This window comes from Bos indicus x Bos taurus, chromosome 10 (genome assembly GCF_003369695.1).
Source record: "Bos indicus x Bos taurus breed Angus x Brahman F1 hybrid chromosome 10, Bos_hybrid_MaternalHap_v2.0, whole genome shotgun sequence".
NCBI classification, from domain to species: Eukaryota; Metazoa; Chordata; class Mammalia; order Artiodactyla; family Bovidae; genus Bos; species Bos indicus x Bos taurus.
The window spans coordinates 73,341,888-73,363,317 of record NC_040085.1 but is presented as its reverse complement, the minus strand read 5'-3'; the positions used below and the strand labels follow the sequence as shown (position 1 = coordinate 73,363,317).

Here is a 21,430-nt window from a genome sequence, read left to right as displayed (position 1 = left end):
ACGCAGGCTATTTATAATCTTTCCTTTTTGTACCTGCCCCTTCTGTAACACAATGCTATGGGGCTTATCACAGTACACTGCTACTAACAATCCCAGACTTTGCTATCTCTGAATGCTCAATGAATACTGGTGTCTCAGTGATAAAGAATCCGCCTGCAATGCAGAAGACTTGGGTTCCATCCCTGGGTCAAGAATATTCCCCTGGAGAAGGGAATGGCTACCCACTCCAGTATTCTTGCCTAGGAAATCCCATGGACAGAAGAGCCTGGCAGGCTGCAGTCCATGGAGTCACAAAGAGCTGGATACAACTGAGCGACTGACACTTTTCACTTTCATGGGACTTATCACAGTGCACTGCTACTAACAGATGCAGACTTGGCTACGCAAAGAGCTCAACAAATGTTTGTTGAATCAAAGGTCAGTGAATTCAGTCTAATAAAAATAAGGGCCCAGGAGATATACATCACCAAATCATTTCCCCTTGAACAGTCATATGTATCTTAATGTGTGGGGAGTCTTCAGTATTGGGCTGCCAAGGAAACATTTCAGAATGAACTCCATAGGCAAACCATATAATCAACGGAAACAGGAATTTCCCCCCACTAACCATGGAAACCCACAGAGTGCAGGAAAAGGCTTTGTAATTGTTAACACATGACACTTAATGGGAAAGAGACCTGATGAAACCAGCTCTGCCTTGCTCACTACATTATAAATTATCCAAGCGCAGAGGGTGAATCTTTTATTCACCAACACATGCCCAGAACCCAGTATAAAGACTATGCTTAAATTGACAAACACCTGCTGAGTGAATGACTGCATGAGCAAGCCCATATTTGAGCTCAGCCCAAATAAGAGGCTGAGCGCATACTTGAGGGGTCGCACTGCTGCCCAGGGACCACTCCTGAAAGCATGTCACTCCGGTCACCTGCTCCCCGAAAGTGCTTTCAGCTCAGGGCAGGCAGGTACCTGGTCCAACTATCTTCTGAGAACTGAAAGCTAACAGCCGGAATGTGAATTGAGGAAATCAGGATAGTCACACAGTGCAATGATTATGAAGACGACGGCCAGGTGCCAACTGATACCTAACCTCTGCGCATCAGGGTCATGCCGGCGGCCGCGGTTACAGCAGCATCACGGCCCCCAGCAACTCGTGACTTCCGAGTCGGAGCGTCTTCCGCGCCGAACTACAACCCCCGGCATGCACTGCAGCTCCCCCAACCCTTGCCGGAAGGCGGGGCCCAGGAAAGAGGCGGCCACGTCGCCCGGCCCGCGGGTGCCCAGGTTTTCCTTCCGCCATCGGGCTTCCCCCCAGCCTCGGACTGAGTATTTCCGGGGTTCCGAGACTGCCGCTCGCGCCAAAGCGCTGCCACCCCTTCAGGAGTCTCCCGGGCGACGGAGCCAGACTAACTTTCTGTCAGGCTTTGGCGCCCGGCGCGCCGTCAGTGACGGCATGCAGGGGGTGGGCATTCCGGCCCGGGAGGACCCCGCCGCGGCCCCGGAAGCGCCTCGTCTTGGGCGACTGTGGCGGCGGTCGCCGTGATGCCTGCGGGGCTAGGCGGCTGACGGCGGAATAGGAGCGGGCCCTGGGCCCGGAATCTCGGCGCCCGCTGCTCGAGAGCGGCCTGCGCCATGGCCACCTCCGCCGCCTCCTCGGAGCATTTCGAGAAACTGCACGAGATCTTCCGCGGCCTCCATGAAGACCTACGAGGGGTGCCGGAGCGGCTCCTGGGGATGGCAGGGACAGGTGAGGTGGGGGCGGGATGAGCCAACGAGAACAGCGCTCCGCTAGCACCGGGAGGAAGAGCCCCCACCTCCTTCCCAGACCCACTCTCTCGTCTCCTCGCTTGGCAACCTCAGACACGCCCCCTAGGGCTGGCTGAGTCCCGGCGTCCAGAATCTCCGTGCTGCCACTTAGGTACCCAGGAATCCACCGCGGAGTGTCATCTCTCTCTTGAATCCCCTGTAACCTTCAGAGTTCGCTCGTTTCATTTTCACTGTGGCAAGATGGGCATGAGAGACCTTAGACCTGTGACCCTTAAATCTGTAAACTGAGTATAATTGGTTTTCTTTGTGGCTCTCAATATTTTGTTTTTCCCGCTTGAAAGTATTCTCCAGAGACCCATAGTTTTCACCAGATTGGCAAAGGACCTGTAGCACAAAAAGGGTTAAGAACCCAAAGCCATCATAACTTTTGAGGCTGGTGTAAATAACCAGCCTTGGGGGCGGGTAGGGGTTGAGGGAGGGATTGGTCTTTAAAATAAGGATGGTGGCCTTCAGGTGCTATCCTTTTATGACCTCTGCTTAGACCTTCCTGGCTCTTGATTTCATAATGCAGTGTGCTGCAAGCTTGACTTGGGGGAGCTAAGAGTTTTCTGGTTGAATCTGTATAGGAAGGTCTGTCATAGTAGTAGATCTTGATGGCAAGGCCGATGAGACTTCCATTGCTTTTACTGAAGCATGGAAGCTTGAGTGTTTGCTCTGAGAGTTACCCAAGGTCACATGAATTGAATGACTCTGGTGAGAATGAAACTCATACTTTTGTTTAACATATACTTATTAAGGAGGCTGCTGTGCACTAGGTACTGTCTAGATGCTGGTAATATTGCAAATTGCTGTGAAAAGACTTACAGATCTCTGTTCTTACGGGTCGATGATGATATATAAATATTAGGAAGTGGTGTTAAGGGCCATACAGGAAAATAAAGCAGGGCAAGGAATGGGTAAGCCCTAATTGTAGATTGGGTGGCTGTGAAAGGCCTCTTTGAGGAGGTCGCGTTTGAGCAGAGACTTGAAGTAAGGGAGTGAACCATGCAAAAATCTGGGAGAAATAAGTTTCAGGAGGACAGAATAGTACTCTAATAGTCCTTAAGCAGAAGTGAGTTTGGTATGCTGTAGGAAGAGCTAGAGGGCCAGTGTGTTCAGGGTGGAATGAGCAAAGGAAATACTAGTAGTAGATAAGGTTTTAAAGGGCCAGATTGTGTGGGGCCACGTGAACCATGGAGAGGGATTTGCATCTTTATCTAAATACAGTGACTTGAAGTTAAAGGCTACAGAACAGGAGAGTGATTAGATCTGATTTACATGGTTGAAAAATAGATCATTTTTTTCAGCCTGGTGTTGATTTAAATTTTGCAAGATTTGTTTCTGTAAGGGTGTGCTTGTGGTTTAGTTGCTAAGTGGTGTCTGACTCTTTCCAACTGCATGGACTGTAGTCCACCAGACTCCTCTGTCCATGGCATTTCCCAGATTGGAGTGGGTTGCCATTTCCTTCTCCAGGGGATCTTCCCAACCCAGGGATTGAAACCCCTGCATTGTAGGCAGCTTCTTTAACCAACTGAGCCATCAGGGAAGGGTAAATAATGCCAAAGGATATTCTGTTTCCAAAAATACAAAACTTAGTTGTATTCACTTTTGTCATCTACCTGAACTTCTAATTGCTGCAAAGAGGACAATCAAAAAGGTGTGAATTTCTACCCAAGTACAAAATACTCTCAACACAAGTTGCTGGTAACCCGTAGTTGTTCAGTGGGTAAGTATGTATAGTATTTGCATATCCCCAGGTTATAAGAATTTCAACAGCCTTCAGTCTCTTTATTCACTGCTTTGTTTACGTTCCTCAGTAAATATTTGTTGAATAAGTTGGATTTAATTAAGCAAACATACTGGGGTGTCATCTCTGAATCCTTTTTTTCTTCTGAGACGACTTCATAGGCTTTCCAAAGCTTTCCTATCATGAATTATTAAGCACTGAATAATATATTAATACATAACACATCCCTTGCATTTAGCTTATGCTCTGTAATTGAATTCAGTATTTTCAATGAACATCTGTCAAGAATTATGTATCACTCAGTATCCTGGGTCTGGGGAGTTCTATGGTTCTTGCCTTAAATGGGAGCAGATTTCCAAAGTGTGTGATAAGTCCTAAGATAGTTTTGAGACCGTGACAGAAAGGCTAACATGGCCGTAGGGGAGTTCTCCTTCCTTCTCAGAAAGGAGAACTTCTGAGTGTAAAGGGTTGACTGGGAGTTTGCCTGAGAGGGGAAATGAGAAGAGACAACAAAGGAAGGGGAAAAAAAAAAGTCAAATATTCAGAACTATGACTGAAACTTAAGATGTGTATGGGAGATCAGTAGTAGATGAGATAAATAAGACACAGCCAGACCCTTCAGTTCAGTTCAGTTCAGTCACTCAGTCGTGTCCGACTCTTTGCGACCCCATGAATTGCAGCACGCCAGGCTTCCCTGTCCATCACCAACTTCCGGAGTTCACCCAAACTCAAGTCCATCGAGTCGGTGATGCCATCCAGCCATCTCATCCTCTGTCGTCCCCTTCTCCTCCTGCCCCCAATCCCTCCCAGCATCAGAGTCTTTTCCAATGAGTCAACTCTTCGCATGAGGTGGCCAAAGTACTGGAGTTTCAGCTTTAGCATCAGTCCTTCCAAAGAACACCCAGGACTGATCTCCTTTAGGATGGACTGGTTGGATCTCCTTGCAGTCCAAGGGACTCTCAAGAGTCTTCTCCAACAGCACAGTTCAAAAGCATCAATTCTTCGGCACTCAGCTTTCTAAACAGTCCAACTCTCACATCCATACATGACCACTGGAAAAACTATAGCCTCGACTAGACGGACCTTTGTTGGCAAAGTAATGTCTCTGCTTTTTAATATGCTGTCTAGGTTGGTCATAATTTTCCTTCCAAGGAGTAAGCATCTTTTAATTTCATGGCTGCAGTCACCATCTGCAGTGATTTTGGAGCCCCAAAAAATAAAGTCTGAAACTGTTTCCACTAAGGGACCTAAATATCACATTAAGACACCTAAACTTGATATGGAGAATCAATAAAGGATTTTAAATTCTTTTAAAGGCCAGCCCATGTTGATACCAAAGGCAGAAAATATCACAAGAAAAGAAAATTACAGGCCACTATCCTGATGAACACAGATGCAAAAATCCTGAACAAAATACAGATTCTAAAATAAAATCGGACCATATGATTGTATTTTAGGAGAACGCTGGTGACTGAGTAGAGGTTGAAAGAGAGGCACAAAAATATGCTGGGGACCATACATTGGTGGATTTTTTTTCTGAGCTGTCTTTTCCATTCCATTGAGCTTTGAATCTGTTTTAATGCCAGTTACCATACTGTTTTCATTACTATAGCTTTATAATATACAGTTAACCCTTGAATACCAGCCTTCTGTGTAACTGAAAATCCTAGTGTAGCTTATTGTCCCTCCTATCCAAGGTTCCTCAGTATCTGCAGATTCAGCCAACCACAGATTATATGGTACTATAGAATTTACTGTTGAAAAAAATGTTTGTATAGGGGACCTGCCCAATTAATACTCTTGTTCAACGGTGAGCTGTAGTTTGAAATCAGAAAGCATGATGCCTCCAGCTTTGTTCTTTTTCAAGATTGCTTTGACTAATTGCGGTCTCTTGTTGTTCCATACAAATATTTGGATTGTTTGTTCTGGTTTTATGGAAAATGCCCTTTGTTTTGCTAATATTTTGTTGAGGATTTTTGCATCAGGGATATTGGCCTGTAATCTTCTTTTCTTGTGATGTTCTCTGGTTTTGGTATCGATGTAGTGCTGGCCTCATAAAAGACTTTGGAAGCGTTCCCTCCTCTTCTGTTGTAAGCTCTATATTTTGTCTGTTTTGTTACTTGTATATTCTAAGCACCTAGATGGAGAAGGATATGGCAACCCACACCAGTACTCTTGCCTGGAAAATACCATGGACAGAGAAGCCTGGTGTAGGCTACAGTCCATAGGGTCGAAGCGAGTCAGACATGACTGAAGCGACTTAGCACTCAAGCACCTAGAACAATGCCTAGTACATACTTGGTGCTCTATAAATATTTGTTGAATGGTTGTATAAATATTGTGAATTGTTGGGAAGAAAATAGTAACTATCAATATATAATTAAATGTTGAAACTGAAGGTGATTTTATTTACCACGTTTTCCATATTGTCATCACTTTTAAAATCAATGTATACACCTATTTTTAAAAAGGATAGGATTAACAGACACAGTGTGTCCTACTTTAGGAGGTTTGTATGGAAGTGACAGTCCACTAGCATTTGTGATACTTATTAATTCATTATTACTTTAAACACCCACAACAATAATTTGTAGTCTTAGTTTTGCAGCATCTGAAGAGGTCTCTCCACATATCTCAGGCTGCTGTAAATTCTTATCCAGTTAATACAGTAAATACCTGTAGTCATGATTTCTCGTTTTAGTTTCGTAGCACCTGAAGGCATCTCTCCACATGTTGTAATGAACATTGTAAAATTATTCGTTTTTCGCTTTAATTCACTTAAGTTTCAGTTGCTATACACGAAACTCCACTATTTTGGAAACCAGAAAAAATGATAACTATGGAGGACGATATGTAGCAGGTTGGTAAACACAATTACTCACTGACTGCAGAATTTTAATTTTTCCAACACTTCATATTCTTTAAATTTAGTTTTCGCTTAGTTCTTCTTACCTGGGAATTTACTTTAAAAAACACTGGTAGTCACTATTTATTGAACCCTTAATGAGCTTAGCATTTGCTGCATGTTTGTTATGTGTGTTGTATTTTTCAGACAACTATACAGGTTAGTGGTGTTATATTTCTTATTTATAATTGAGGAACCAAGCTTAGAGGGATCTGATGCTTTAATTTCCTTTATGGTGTGAGATCAGGTTAACCATGAGGTCTGCAGAGAATGTAGGTCCTAGAAGTGCCACAAGGGGGCACCAAAAGCACTAATCACAAATTTTAAAGATCTGGTGAAACTGAAGTTATTTCCACAGTTCTAATGGACCAAGACGGAGAAGGCAATGGCAACCCACTCCAGTACTCTTGCCTGGAAAATCCCATGGACGGAGGAGCCTGGTAGGCTGCAGTAAGTGGGGTCACTAAGAGTCGGACATGACTGAGCGACTTCACTTTGCCTGTTCACTTTCATGCATTGGAGGAAGAAATGGCAACCCACTCCAGTGTTCTTGCCTGGAGAATCCCAGGGACGGCAGGGCCTGGTGGGCTGCTGTCTCTGGGGTCGCAGAGTCTTACACGACTGAAGTGACTTAGCAGCAGCAACAGTGGACCAAGATGAGTCATTCTGGGGCTATGAAAATTCAAACCGCCGACAAGTGGCTCAGCTGGTAAAGAATCCACCTGCAGTGGGGAAGACCTGGGTTCATCTCTGGATTGAGAAGATCCCCTGGAGAAGGGAAAGGCTACCCACTGCAGTATTCTGGCCTGGAGAATTCTATGGCCTGTATAGTCCATGGGGTCACAAAGAGTCGGACATGACTGAGCTACCTTCTTTTCTTTTTCTACAAGATGGAGAGGCTGCCACCTTGGTTGAGATGAGGTGGGCTTCCTCTAGCGCTTTCAGAGCTTGGTGTTTCATTTTATTCCATGTCTGAGACATTGTGCTGCCATGCACCTAGTTCGCCAAACATTCGGCTTCAGAGTGAGTCACTCACATGTGAATGGTTTGGAAAGACATGAGGGATCAGAAATAGTGTTATTTAGAGTAGCTCATTCTTTCTGAGTTTCCGGTGTCCATTCTACCTGGTATCAGTCCTGCTGTTTTGTAGTTGATTGTAGTGTTAATTCTAGCTCCCTAAAAAATGAAGAGATTTGAAAAGATTATACCTGTGTACCTTGGGAGCATGAAAGTACCCCTCAGTGCCATAGTGTACATGGTGTACAGTGCCACAGATAGGAGACTTGCATTCTGTAACTAGTGTTCTAGTTACATCTGCTCTTTTCTATGGCCTTGGGGAAGACAGTTTCTTCAGGCTCTGGTTTCCTCAACTATAAAATGAGGTTAGACTAGATGACTTCTGAGGGCCATCTTAGCTCTTAACATTGATTAATTTCACAATTTTGAGCAAAGCATAAAGGAACAGGTATTGATACCTCTCAGTTGGGTAGGGGTTCCATCTCTTGAATCTTTAAAAGTATACAGGCTGTAGAGCACTCATAGGAGAATATATGTCTTATGAAATCAGAGAGTAGAGTATTCCAAAAAGACTGAGAATAACAGAATCACGCAGGGAAGTTAGTGAAAGGATCAAGACTGTGGACTGCCTTGCCGCCCCCGTACCCCAATTCTTATTATACAGCTGCATTCTTTGAATTATTCTAGAATTTGTCTCTTAGGAAAGTAGATATTCATATCCTTTAACAAAGATTAAACGAGGAGAACTTAGGACTAACAGAGATGTAGAAAAATCTAGGACCAGAATGCACTTATAGAATACTGTCATCTTGGATCAGAAGTGAGTGAGTGTGCTTGAGTGTGGAGATGTGCCTCTTTAGAGGAGTGGTGACACGCAACAGTTTTGTGAATGCTCATTATAAAATAATATGATAGCTCTCCATGGAAGTAGCCATTCTTGATTGCAGATATTTCACTGCTGATGGGTGGAAACACAGCCCACTCAAGGATAATAAGGCTGCTTTGGCACTTCCCTGCTGGCTCAGACAGGGAGATCTGCCTGCAGTGTGAGAGACCCAGGTTCAATCCCTGTGTCAGGGACGATCCCCTGGAGAAGGGAATGGCTACCCACTCCAGTGTTCTTGCCTGGAGAATTCCATGAGCAGGAGAGCCTGATGGGCTACAGTCTATGGGGTTGCAAAGAACAGCTAACACTTTGACTCGTGGTGGTAATTTCATGGTGGTTATCTCATGGTTGGTCAAGAGGTAGGCCTTTTGCTTTGCCTGAACTTTCTCCTTTTGGGGGGAGGGGGGCGGTGCGTTGTGAGCAGTGTGTGGTTGAAAGGTTGTTGTTGAATCACGCGAATACACCAGGATTCTTGGCCCCCGGAGGAGAAGAATTCAATCCGGGGCCAGACACGAGGCTTGATCGCTCAGAGCTTTTGTGTAATAAAGTTTTATTGAAGTATAAAGGAGATAGAGAAAGCTTCTGACATAGGCATCAGAAGGGGGCAGAAAGAGTACCCCCCTGCTAGTCTTTAGCTGGATGTTATATAGTCACTAGCAGTCTGTTAATGAAAGAAAGGAATGTCTTAAAATTCAGAATGGCACCAGGCCCCTCACCCATAAGATGTATTTTGGGATAATCTTGGCACCAAATGGTTTATCCTGGGCCATAAAATGATTAACTTGAGTATTGAAGAAGGGCAGACCACCATACAAATAGTTTCATTTACATAGATTAGGGGAACAATATCCATACTGGTTTGTCAAGTAGGTTCTGGGCCAAGAGGCGGAACCGACTTGGAGACAGAGTTTGGGGTAAAGGCATGGTACATTAGCATAGCTTAAGACAAACATTTCCATAAGAAAAAGGCATTGGTTATCTCTAGGCTCCAGAATAGCTAACTTCAGGCGAAACCGGGTGTCATTATGGCAACACAGTATTTTAAGAGAAACCTCCCTTTAAATTTGTATAGAGAAGGAAAAAATATTGCTAGTTTGTTTCCTCCTGCCGCTTAAGAGAGATAAAAATGTCTGACATTTGCAGGCTATTTCCTCTATTTGGAGACCCCTGGCCTTCCTGCCTGTTACCCTCTCATGGTGAAAACTAGTTCACCTGGAATACGTATTAAGGGAATGCGCATGACAATGAATTCAGCTTAGTAAAGGGTGGATTGTCACTTGACTCTTGCAGGCAATAACAGTGTCTAAGAAGCACCCTACCAGGTTTAGAGCTCTAGAACCTATGGGATGTATAAAAGAAAAAGTAAATTTCTCTACGCAGAGGGAGATTGAGCTCAAGTTGAGACTATAGAATATATATAGCCAAGTGATTTACATTAAAAAGTAGTGGACAGCCAACATGCTAGATGCTATGTGATTAACACAATATAAATCTATATAAAGCGTGACAGTGGTGTTACTTCCAACATGGGATTGGGTTTGAAAGTCAAGGTGTGAGATGAAAATCAGGGTAAACAAAGTTATCCAAGAAAATCTTAGGACAGCATGTTAAGTACCCGTGTGCCATCCCTTCATAAGCCTTACTCTGCTGTTTTCTTGGCATTGGTAAAGATTGCTCTTACTTCAGTTGATGGCAGTGCCGGCTTGTATTTGGAAATGACACTGAGTGAAAAACACACAGACTGTCCTCATACATGCTACAGTGTGGAGGAACCTTGAAGGTTTTATGCTACGTGAGATAAGTCAAACACGAAAGACAAATACTGTATGATTCCTCTTATATGGGGTGCTTGGAGTAGTCACATTCATAGACACAGAAAGCAGAATCGTGGTTACCAGAGTCTGAGGGGAGGGCATATAGGGAGTTAGTGTTTACTGGGTGGAGAGTTTCAGTTTGGGATGACGCAGAGGTTCTATAGATGGATAGCGGTGATGGTTGCCCAACATTGTGAATGTACTTCATGCCACTTAACTGTACACTTAAAATGGCCAAAATGGTCAGTTTTATGTTATATGTATTTTACCACAATTAAAAAAAAAGTATCCCAGATTGTGAATGTAATCCCAAAAGATGAATTCAAAAAATATTATAAGAAGTGACAGTTTTGTGGTAATAAGTAGATTATGTGTAGATTTCCAGGGAGAACATTCATTTTGCTGTATACATTTGAAAAAAAACAAACTCCTCATAAATAGGGCTAATTTTTGCTTCTTAGGTGTGATTTGCCTCCTCATTTCCTGGCTGAGGAAGGAGGTTAGGTCCCAAAAAGATGAAGAGAATTATCCGGGCTTACATGTTGAGTTAGGCCCAAAGCTAAGACCAAAACCTAAGCCCATTTTCTCCCCAGCACTTCCCCCCATCCAAAGTTTACCAGGTACTCCCTTCATCATTGTGGTGTGTCTAAGCACCATTTTTACTGTAATTATTTCCTTTATCGGAGAAGGCAATGGCACCCCACTCCAGTACTCTTGCCTGGAAAATCCCATGGATGGAGGAGGCTGGTAGGCTGCAGTAAGTGGGGTCGCTAAGAGTCGGACACGACTGAGCGACTTCATTTTCACTTTTCACTTTCATGCATTGGAGAAGGAAATGGCAACCCACTCCAGTGTTCTTGCCTGGAGAATCCCAGGGACGGGGGAGCCTGGTGGGCTGCTGTCTATGGGGTCGCACAGAGTTGGACATGACTGAAGTGACTTAGCAGCAGCAGTAGCAGTATTTCCTTTATATCAGTATTTCATGTAAAATGCATTTATTTAACATATAAAGTTCCTTTAAAAGGACATTTTATATCACTGTCTTAGATGGAAAATCTGTGGAACCTAGCTATATGATCAGAAAAACTACAATGAAGACAAAAGAATGCTGATTTAGTTAGATGTCCTTGCTTTGGGGCTAAAGCCTGTTCTATTTTTTTAAAGAGGACATTAGTAGTTTTTAGGTATTAAAGACTTACTAGAACTAAAATGACAGGATGCAAAGGATTGAACAAGGAATGACAATTTCCCCTGTGTGAGTCAATGGTATTTTACATCATTTCCTATACCGCTGCCAGTGGGTATGGCTAAGAAACTTGTGCTGTATGCCTTGCAGGCTCTCCAGAGAGCAAAGTAGGTGGGCTTTGAATATATTTGGCAGAAAAGCAGTGGATAAGGGTTAATGTAGAAATGTGATTTACCATGGGGATGAAGATTTCAGAGAACTGGTATTGTTAAACATTCTTATTGATCAAACCGTGCCTGGTCCCTTTGTTAGGGTCCGTGAAAAAAGATTGACAATAATTTAGACCTGTTTTCTTTCTTAGTAGGAATGCTCTTGGTCTTTGGGGCCAGATCATTGTTACGCAGGACTGTCCCTAGCATAGGTACTCTTGTTCCCTGGGCACTTAAATGCCAGTGGTAATACCATCCACCACCTCCCCACCCCATCCCCACTACTACCCCCTCCCCCACTCCCCGTTAATTGTGGTAACTAGTTACCTTACTTTTCTAAGTGTCTTTTAGGAGTGATTAAGTACTGTAGGGTACCCCCAGGAAGGGAATGGGGAGTATATTCTAAGCAGAGGATATGTCCTCTACAAATAAATGTTTGGAAGCAGGATTGAGTATTTAAAACTCATCTATCTTTTCCAGAAGAGAAGAAGAAGTTGATTAGAGATTTCGATGAAAAGCAACAGGAAGCAAATGAAACGGTGAGAACAGGAACAAGTTCTTATTTCCTCTTCCTGTTTGTTGGTCTTTGCCAGAAGTAATGCTTATGACATTATGATCACAGATTTAACTGTTCCCGTCTGTTGACCTTAGTTTTGATTAGTTCTTACTAAATGAGGCCAGTTGATGGGGATGGGTATTGAGTAAAACTTGAACACTCCCCCGAAGTGAGTCCTTGATAAAACATTGCTGATACAATAAGGACATTCTCCTTTTACAAGGGTGGACTTTTGAAAGCACATTTTAAAAGCTGGCCATTAAGATAACTTATTCTCCTTGTTAAACTTACTGTCACAGAAAATGGACCTCAGAGGTGGTTCCTACTCACATTGCCTTGTTTTAAAAAATAGAAGGTTTTGGTACCTTGGGCAAGGCATGCATGGTCAGGATGAGTTCTCAGTCAGGACCCAAAGCTTATCAGAAGTTGGTTCAGGTTGCTAAGCAGTTTAAGAACTGCTTCTCATTTAACCTGTGACTTTTCTTAAAAAAAAAAAAAAAAAAGGCAAGTTTTGCTCTTACCTTTTAGAAGTAAGGGTCCTCTGTCTTCATTACACTGTGCTCTAGCTTTAGCAAACCCTTTTAGGAGGCTGGAGCTAAAATCTCGGTCTCTGGTAGCACTCCAAAGAAATAGTTGCCTCTAGTATCTGCTACCCCAGAGTAGACTGAAGAATTCTTTTTAAGCCACAGAACTTTATTGTTTGTTGAAGAATAACTCCTTTATTCCAATGAAGTTTTTAGAAGTTAAGCCCATCTGCATCCTTTTTTCTGCTCTGCATGTATTTGAAGAAGGATCAACCTATCAGACTGTGGAAACTATCACCTTCAAAATGGGAGTACCAGAAACTTTTCTAATACCTTTGCATTACTGGGCATAAATCTGTGATATCTGTTACAGAGCTAGGCCTCTTTTTCAGTTAACATCTTGGTAGCATTTTCTAAAGTTAACTAGTCCTACTCTAGCCATCCAAAGCAGAAGAAAATGACTCATGGCCTCTTACAAATGAGTCTGTGTGTTACAATTTACTTGTCCCAGAAAAATGGAAAGGATTTGGACCCCTGGTTTTTCTGACATGGACACAAACAGTTGATTTTCAGGAGGAGGAAGGGAAGAACCTTGATGCCATACCCCTAATTATTTTTAGTACAGTAGGTCCTTAAGTGCTTCGTGATAGCACTTGGACCATAACAGGCTAAGAACTTGGTATACTGAAAAGAGTATGAAGATCTGGAATCCTGACTTATGTAATCTTGAACAGGTTTCTTCGAGTCTCATATATGAAGTAAAACTATTTCCTACCTTTTTGATCTGTTGTGAGGATTAAATGAGAAAATATATGTCAAAATGTTTAATAAGCTATAAGGTACTTGTTAGTTTTCTCACTTATTCATCACATACTTTTTGAAGGCCTGTTCTGTGCCTGCTGGGCACTATGCCAAGCACTCAGTAATGAAGTGAAGGTGTCACATGTGGTCCCTGCCCTCCTGGGCCACATTTTGAGTATTTATTTAGGATGGCTTGTGGTTTGATTAGTCCAAACTAGACATATTACCCATATGAGAGAGAATAGAAGCAGGCCGTCTACTCACTACTTTCTGCCTTCCTAGCTGGCAGAAATGGAAGAGGAACTGCGTTATGCACCCCTATCTTTTCGTAACCCTATGATGTCTAAGCTGCGAACCTACCGGAAGGACCTTGCCAAACTCCATCGGGAAGTGAGAAGTACGCCTTTGACAGCCACTCCTGGGGCCCGAGGAGACATGAAATATGGCACATACGCTGTGGAGAACGAGCATATGGTGAGCATCAGCTGTCTTCCCTGTGGGTCTGTGGCACAGTGATTAACAGAATTGTGGAGTACAGTTGATGTTATCAGTTGCATACTTGACTGGTTTTTTCCATCTTATCTTCTTTCTTGCATCCAATTTCCCTTCTCCCCTTGGGTGCCTGCCTCTACTGAATTTAATGCAGACCATTCCAAACAATTTACCTGTTTAGATTTTTTTGTATCCTTTATGTATAAAACAGTGCTTGATGGGTAGTGGTGATATGCAGGCGTTACCTATTCATGTTACACCTGGACTCTGTAGTCTGACTCACTAATCCAGTTTCTTTCTCACATATCCCCCAGAGTTCAGTTAGGATTTTAACTTATCAGAGCATTGTTACAAAAGTAACCCACACTTTTCCTTACATTTGTATCAATGGTCCAATAGCCCAGATACAGTAGAGAAAGCAGGATGTTCCTCAAAAAAGGGGGGCTGACACCTTACTCATCATAATAGAAAGTGAGCCAGACTGCCTCTCTAGCCTACAGTGTTCTCATTTATAAAATTAGACTACTAAATTGAAAATGTGTATTCTCAAACTGTCTAAAGAAGCTAGATAGGTAAAGGAGAAAAGGTTCACAAAGATTAAATTTCATGTGTTACATTTGGGATTATGCTCCACAGCACAAAGTAGAAATGGCCTGTCTGGTAATGTGGGAGAGAAGTGGAAGGGGACCCACTAGTGTAGACTGTATGGATGTAGAAAGGGTGATGACACAGTGTTAAACAAATCCTGTTTCATGAAGCATCCTAAACGTAGTTTGAGATATTCACATGATACTGGCCTGACATTCCTGATGTGAAAACTAGAGTTTTTGAGAATGATATAAAATTTTCAAAGGAGAGTGGGAAAACACACGCAAGGAGCACTTGTTAAAAGTGAGATGAAAGGTGTACAGTGACTTTGGTCATCTGTGACCCAAAAAGCCCCAAAAAACAAAACGGGGGAAGATAATTCCAAGCAATAATTTTTCTTTAAAATTATTAGTTTCAGAAATTATAAAAACAATATAGGTATATAAACTACTTTCAGTAGAATTACTGTTCCAAATCTGGGGTTGATTCATGTGACCTTACTGTCTCTGCCTCCTCTTTCTTAAGCCCAATCATTTGAAAATCCTCATCTTCTATGTTTAAAAATGTTGTTTTCCTGCTGCCTTTAAGCCAGTGTAAACTGGAGTTCATTTCAGCCTCATTCAGTGGTTTCCTCACTTGTCTGTGCTATATATGAAGTGAAAAAGCCTTCTTGTTGCTTCTGATCTGGAAACACACCTTTCGGCTTCTTAATGGTGGTATCGAGTGCTAATGGTCACCTGCTCAGTAAATAGGCCTTGTGAGCTGACCCCTTTTCCAGAGTTGGTGCACATGTATGCTCGGAAGAGCTGAGAACTTAGAGCTGCCTCCATTTCTGTCAGTAGTTATTTCTGGCCTGACAAAGGCTGCTTCGGTCTTCATGCCTCCTGTGCTTAGGAATAGGTGGAATAATACTTCGGTGGAGTTTCAGAAATAGTGCGCTTTACTTGGCCCCGGATACTACCTCCCTTGAGAGCAAATCACCAGTGTAACAACTTCAGGATTTGTTTTCTGTTTGGCCTGAGGCGAAATTCTTTGGATGCTTACCAAGGGTGTAGCTACTTTTTTCCAGAGAGTAGTAGTCTCACACTTTTAAGTGATTTCTATGTGTGCTGAAAACGAATAGCTTATTCATGGTCACTCAGTACCAATCAGTGGGAACTTTCAGTGAATTACACTATTTCTAAGGCTGTAGAGTTTAGTTGGTTTGCCCTATCAAAATGATAGGATGTATGAATTTTTAGGTAGCTCCTGCATCCCAGATCTGGGCCATTGCCTCTCAGATGTTGCTAGTCCAGGAAGCACATGAGTCAGTTCAGATTCGTCAGGAGCACAAGGAAGATGCTCTGGTGTATTGAATCCTCTCCTTGCCTCACTTAAGTGCAACAAGCAGTGGACTGGGAGGTATTGTGATCCTAGATTGAATCCCAGGTTCTCTTGTAGTCTGATTCATTAGCATCTTTGATTGTCTTACAAGTATGAAAATTATTGCCCACTATATCCCTTCTTATAAATTCATTTATAACGAAAGAAGTCTAACAATTCCCTTTCATACTCCTGTCAGAATCGGCTACAGTCTCAAAGGGCATTGCTTCTGCAAGGCACTGACAGCCTGAATCGGGCCACCCAGAGTATTGAGCGTTCTCATCGTATTGCTGCAGAGACTGACCAGATTGGCTCAGAAATCATAGAAGAGCTGGGGGAGCAACGTGACCAGTTGGAACGTACCAAGAGTAGAGTAAGTCTGGGTGGATAGAAGGGCAAGAATGGGGAAAGTAAGTGGGCCCATTACACCCTGATGCTTTGCTGCTGTCAGAAGCAACCGCAGTTCCAAATTCAGGGTATGATTTTTTAGGTTCTTATGCTTTTCTCTGTTCGTAATTTGCTTGACTAAAACATATCCCTTGGAAGTAATTTTACTTGTAAGATTTAGAGGTCACTGGGCAGGGGGACTGCGATTGCAGAAAACCCAGTTTCTACATTTAGTGAAGATTGTCAAATAGGATTGTAGCCATACCATCCTTTTATTAGGTCCTATATTAGGTCCTGTATTATGAACTAAATTTCTGTTTCTCACACATCTAGTAGAACACCTGCTATTCTTATGAAAGCAACATTTGCTTTAAAAGATTCTAAGCTTTCCTGTCATTTAGAGCCAAGGCTATTTTCCACGTGTCATAAAATAGTACTACTGACAATTTATAGAGGTTTAATCCTGGACTCTTCTTAACCTAAGGTAAGGGAGATCATGGGCTTCCCTGATGGCTCAGTGGTAAAGAATCCGCCTGCAGTGTAGGAGACAGAGGTTCAATCCCTGGGTTGAGAAGATCCCCTGGAGTAGGAAATAGCAACCCACTCCAGTATTCTTGCCTAGGAAGTCCCATGGACAGAGGACGTGGCTGGCTACAGTCCATGGGATCACAGAGTCAAATATGACTGAGCAATTAACACTACTACTACTACAAACTAAGGGAGATGACTGTGAGAAAACAAAATACTTAGGCCAAATGATGACTGTACTGTGGCCTCTAATCTACTATCACTTATCACTCTAAGGGGCTCTGAAAAACAACTTATTTCTTCCTTTCTGTACCATCTGCAAAGGAATGGTAAAAACTGCCAGTGGAATGCTGTATTAAGAACATGAGGTAGATAAATGAAACACAGATACTATGGGCAAGACTTAGATACGAGAAAGTCATCTCAAATCCCCACACTGAGCCCTTATTTTCCCACCTTAATAGCCGTAATTCTCCACTCTTAAAATCAAGTCAGAATGATTTTGACAACTTAAAATCAAGTCAGGTATCACCCTCCTCAGTGAAAATTCACAGTAAAGTACTGAATTCAAGGTAAACTGCAGAGAAAGCAGCTTGTTTGCAGATTGCATGGTTTGTTTTTACTTTTGAACTTACTAGATGGATTAGTTGAATTTTAAAGCTGAGGAATGAGCTGAGAGATCAACTTACCAAGGCCACTGGTGAACAGGAACAGATGGCAGGTGGCATCTGTTGAAATATCCTCCAGCTATATAGGTTAGTAACAGGCAACCAAAAGGGGGGAAAAAAGGCTTTTAAAAAAAGATTAATTCCTTTCATAATTCAATATAAGTATCTCTTAAAGGGTAAAGAAAAAAGGAAAAAGAACCAGATCTCAAAAGTGGTAATCCACCAGGCTACAAAAACAAACATTAGCTCAGGAGGCTGTCCTGGAGTTTGGGCTGATGAAATTCACATCTTAAGTTGCTCAGAGTTACTTCAGTTACTGGCAAGATACACTCGAAGACTTTGTGTTGTGTAGCCACAGTGAAGGATTAGCTCAGTCCCAGAGGTCTCCTCACAGCAGCCTTGGGATACAATCATTCCTAGGCCTATTGACAAGTATTAAAGTATCTTGTCCTTTCCAGTTTCTTCTACTTACAGAGGCCATCATTTAAATTGATTTGATTTCTGGGAGTTTTTCAACATAAAGCCTTTAACACCGTCAGTTTACTAATGTTCAGTTCTACAGTGTGTACTTCTGTGAGAAGAGGGAAATAATTGCTATTTTCTCTTCTCAGCTGGTAAATACAAGTGAAAACTTGAGCAAAAGTCGGAAGATTCTCCGCTCAATGTCCAGAAAGTAAGTTTCAAAAATTAGTCACAATTAATTTCTCTTAATTCTAATCTTTCATCTGAGAATGTCAAAGCTTTAAACCATGACTTGCAAAGGTACTGATAGAACAGAAGAAATAAAGAATATCACATAGTTAAGTATCCCAGAAAAAAATCCATTGTTGGAAGTATATATGCTGCTCTGATTCGGAGCAGTGGAAAACTGGTCCACCGGAAGGACTTTTCATGCCAGTTTACATTCCTTAGAGAAGACAGCACATGAGAACAGAGCTTGATATTCCTGGAAATAAATTTGTAAAAACTTAATTAGAAAACTTTTCACTGCTTTGGCTTTGTACTTGATTTTGGCTCTGCTTGCCCTTTATGGGAGTCAGCCATTATTTGGGAGTTCTGTCTTGTTAGCAAGGAGTTGATTTGAGAAAAAACCCCTTAGGTAAATGCTAACAGCAGCAGAACCATGGGCAGAAGGGAAGTATTGACACTGAGGCTGAATTTGGGGGGTAAGTCGGTGTAGGTAGTATGAGTGAAACCATAACCAAGTCATGGAACTAGCAAGAGAGTGAGATTTTCCAAAACAGTGGTAAGTTCCTTGTGGAGCAGGAGAAAATGTCTGATTTTGATTCTTTGTGTTAAAGAGTATAGGAGCTTCAGAAAAATTTCTACCTTTATAGAGAAAGGCAAAAAGTTGAGAAGACATTGAAAGGCACTCCCAGCTTCTAGTTACTTATCCTAAAGCAGGACCACCTCCTGTACTCAAGCTGGACTTGGACACTGGGGTCTCCCACCGCCCCTTCTCCTAATGTGTCCTCACAGCTGTAGTATGTGGTCAGGGCAGCTATAGATGGTTAGATAGTGAGCTTCTACTTTGAAATCTGATTTAACTGATTTAAAAAATGGTATACTTTTTCACATGTTTATTTAATATTTTTCTAATTAGCCCATCATAGAAAAACTACTTTTAAAGTGAAGTACTAATTACTATTTGAAGACATTTTAGAAAAAAACATTTGTATGTTTTGGTATCTTATTGCCCCGGTTTTCAATATTTCTGTGAGGTAGATAGTAGTAATTATTTACAAGGTTACTAAGTGGCTACATGATCAAACAAAAATTCAGTCTGCCTCACAGTATCCTGCCTTGGCCCCAGGTCGAACTCCTCAGTATTAAGAATGGAAAGAAATAAGGTTACCCAGACTTCTGACTACATCCCACTTTGCTTCTCTTTGTAGAGTGACAACCAACAAGCTGCTGCTTTCCATCGTCATCTTACTGGAGCTAGCCATTCTGGGAGGCCTGGTTTATTACAAATTCTTTCGCAGGCATTAAACCTCCTATAGGGAAGGGGTTGTGGACCAGAACTGTGACTCTGTGAATGAATGGCGTTAGAGGTGTGGAAAAAATCTTATTGCTGCTGTGAACTAGTGGTTCAAGAAGGCACTGTGTAGCCAGACTGTGGGTGGAGGGAGGAAGACAGAAGACCACTGAAATGTGAAGGAACAGCAATAAGACCAGTATGATATACCAAGGTAATAAATGTCATTTATTTGACTTAAGTTTACATAGCGCTCCAACATATTAATACCCTGTGAGCGTCAAAAAACCAAATACAGTACAGTACTATTATCGGTCACCAAAATGAAAGGGAAGGAAACTGTACAATTGTGAGAATGCACAAATGTTCTCATTAAGGCAGTATTGACCCAGATGATCATTCAGTATCTGTCACCACAAACGCCTCACGGCTCTGGAATGCCCACTGTGACACACGTGTCAACAAACAGTATTCCCTAAATTCTTACACGTTCTTCACTCTCTGATTCATCTGGTGAGCTGGGAGTTGGAAGTTGGTCGTAGACAATATGCCCTCCCTCCCTCGTCTGCCCGAAACTCGAAGCAATGACGTCCACTGCCAGGCTGGCTGTAGCCTTGGCCTCCTCCTCTGACACGGCCAACCGAGGATTGACTTCAACGAGGTCCAGGGCCGAGAGCAACCCTGAAAACACAAAGCAGGACAACAAGAAAACTTGCTAGCTGCTCCTTTCAGTGAGGGTCGTCCCACCTGGGTAGAACACACCAAGGTGAAAGGGTCATGTTCTACTAGAAAATTACCCACTGTCAGGAAGGCCCTTACCCCTCATCCTCTTGGGCATGAATTTAAGTTAGAAACACTGGTAATGCCGGGGCAGGATTGAGAGAAACCTTTAAAGCAATTAAGTCAGTTATCCCTGTGTAATGAATGTAACAGGCATGGCTGACAGGCTTTCTGGTTAGGATGAGCAAGGTCGGGGTGAGGGGTAAACAGGGGTGGCAGTAGGAGTTTCCAGTCTAGTTGGGAAAATGTATCATTTCCAGTATTTCCAGGGACCTGCCAGATGCCTGCCTGTAGTTGTGTGATGAGATCTCTCACGTCTCACTAGCCAGCACTCTATTCCCACTTCTGAACTCTGGCGCTGTGTAGCTTTTAAGGCACCGTGTGTCCTAAAGTATAGCTGTTACTGCATACCTTACTCTCACCCCTGCAAGTTTGAACTCTCAGGACAGGCTCCATGTATGACACAGTTCTTAGGTCTCCCTTCAGACGGATGTAGTATCTTGCACTTGGTCATATTTAGTTTGGACTCCAGTTACCTTCTGTGAGGGTCTGGGTACTTGTGCCAAAGGGTTTGAGGCGGGAAGATTAGACCATAAAAGAACCTATCTAGCCCAGCCCTCTGCCCCTCCCCATCAACATATATATCCCCTACTTCTGGGGTGTTTATTTTTAGTTGGTTATTCTGGATGAAGTTAATCTACCTCCTTTAAGAGTCACTAGAAGAAACTAGATTGGAGGATACAAGTATCTGAATATTTAGGGTGGCCATAAAGCCTGGATACATGGATGAATATACCTAATGACTTATGGATATCCCATTTTAGTACATGTACCTTCACTGCTAGTACATCGGCACAGTGTGCCGTCCCTTAGCAATGCGGAGTTCAGTGCGCCGTGCAGAACTACAGTGAGAGGTGTGTCCACCAGCTCCTGCACATGCATCTGTATCCAATCTCCACCTACTAAATGTGGACCTTTTACATAGCCCAGAAGTAAATCAAGAGGGTACAAACTGTTAAAAACATACTACCTATATTTCTAGACTACTGCCACCTTGTGGATTAAGCAAACTGCTTTATCTAGTTGATAGTCTCAGGACAGACAGCCTTTTGGAATAGAATAACACTGCAGCAGGGGAGGGATGGACAGGGTATAACCACTGCCCCCATCTAAGAGCTAGAGGTTACTAATCTCTG

At 42.6% G+C, this 21,430-nt stretch overlaps 2 protein-coding genes across 3 annotated transcripts in view; one reads left to right on the top strand and one right to left on the bottom strand.

The window, feature by feature from the left end:
- Nucleotides 1–1,249: 1,249 nt before the first annotated feature.
- Nucleotides 1,250–19,700, top strand: VTI1B (vesicle transport through interaction with t-SNAREs 1B). The gene is made up of 6 exons (XM_027552237.1): nt 1,250–1,747; nt 12,051–12,109; nt 13,734–13,925; nt 16,093–16,266; nt 18,088–18,149; nt 19,372–19,700. Exons 1-6 carry the CDS (start codon nt 1,633–1,635, stop codon nt 19,466–19,468), a joined length of 699 nt encoding a protein of 232 aa, XP_027408038.1. The 5' UTR covers nt 1,250–1,632; the 3' UTR covers nt 19,469–19,700.
- ARG2 (arginase 2) overlaps nt 19,662–21,430 on the bottom strand; it is a 35,187-nt gene continuing 33,418 nt past the window's right edge. For both annotated transcript variants that reach the window (XM_027552235.1, XM_027552236.1), the window contains one exon: nt 19,662–20,135. In XM_027552235.1, the coding sequence (XP_027408036.1) occupies nt 19,930–20,135 (206 nt within the window). In that variant the 3' untranslated portion in view covers nt 19,662–19,929. The remainder of the gene's footprint in view (nt 20,136–21,430) is intronic.

Excerpts from the sequence above, each read along its gene's own strand:
- VTI1B (XM_027552237.1), top strand. The coding sequence starts at position 1,633 with ATGGCCACCTCCGCCGCCTCCTCGGAGCATTTCGAGAAACTGCACGAG. Across the intron at positions 12,110-13,733 it reads AACAGGAAGCAAATGAAACG|CTGGCAGAAATGGAAGAGGA; the intron begins GTGAGAACAGGA and ends CTGCCTTCCTAG. Across the intron at positions 16,267-18,087 it reads TGGAACGTACCAAGAGTAGA|CTGGTAAATACAAGTGAAAA; the intron begins GTAAGTCTGGGT and ends TTCTCTTCTCAG.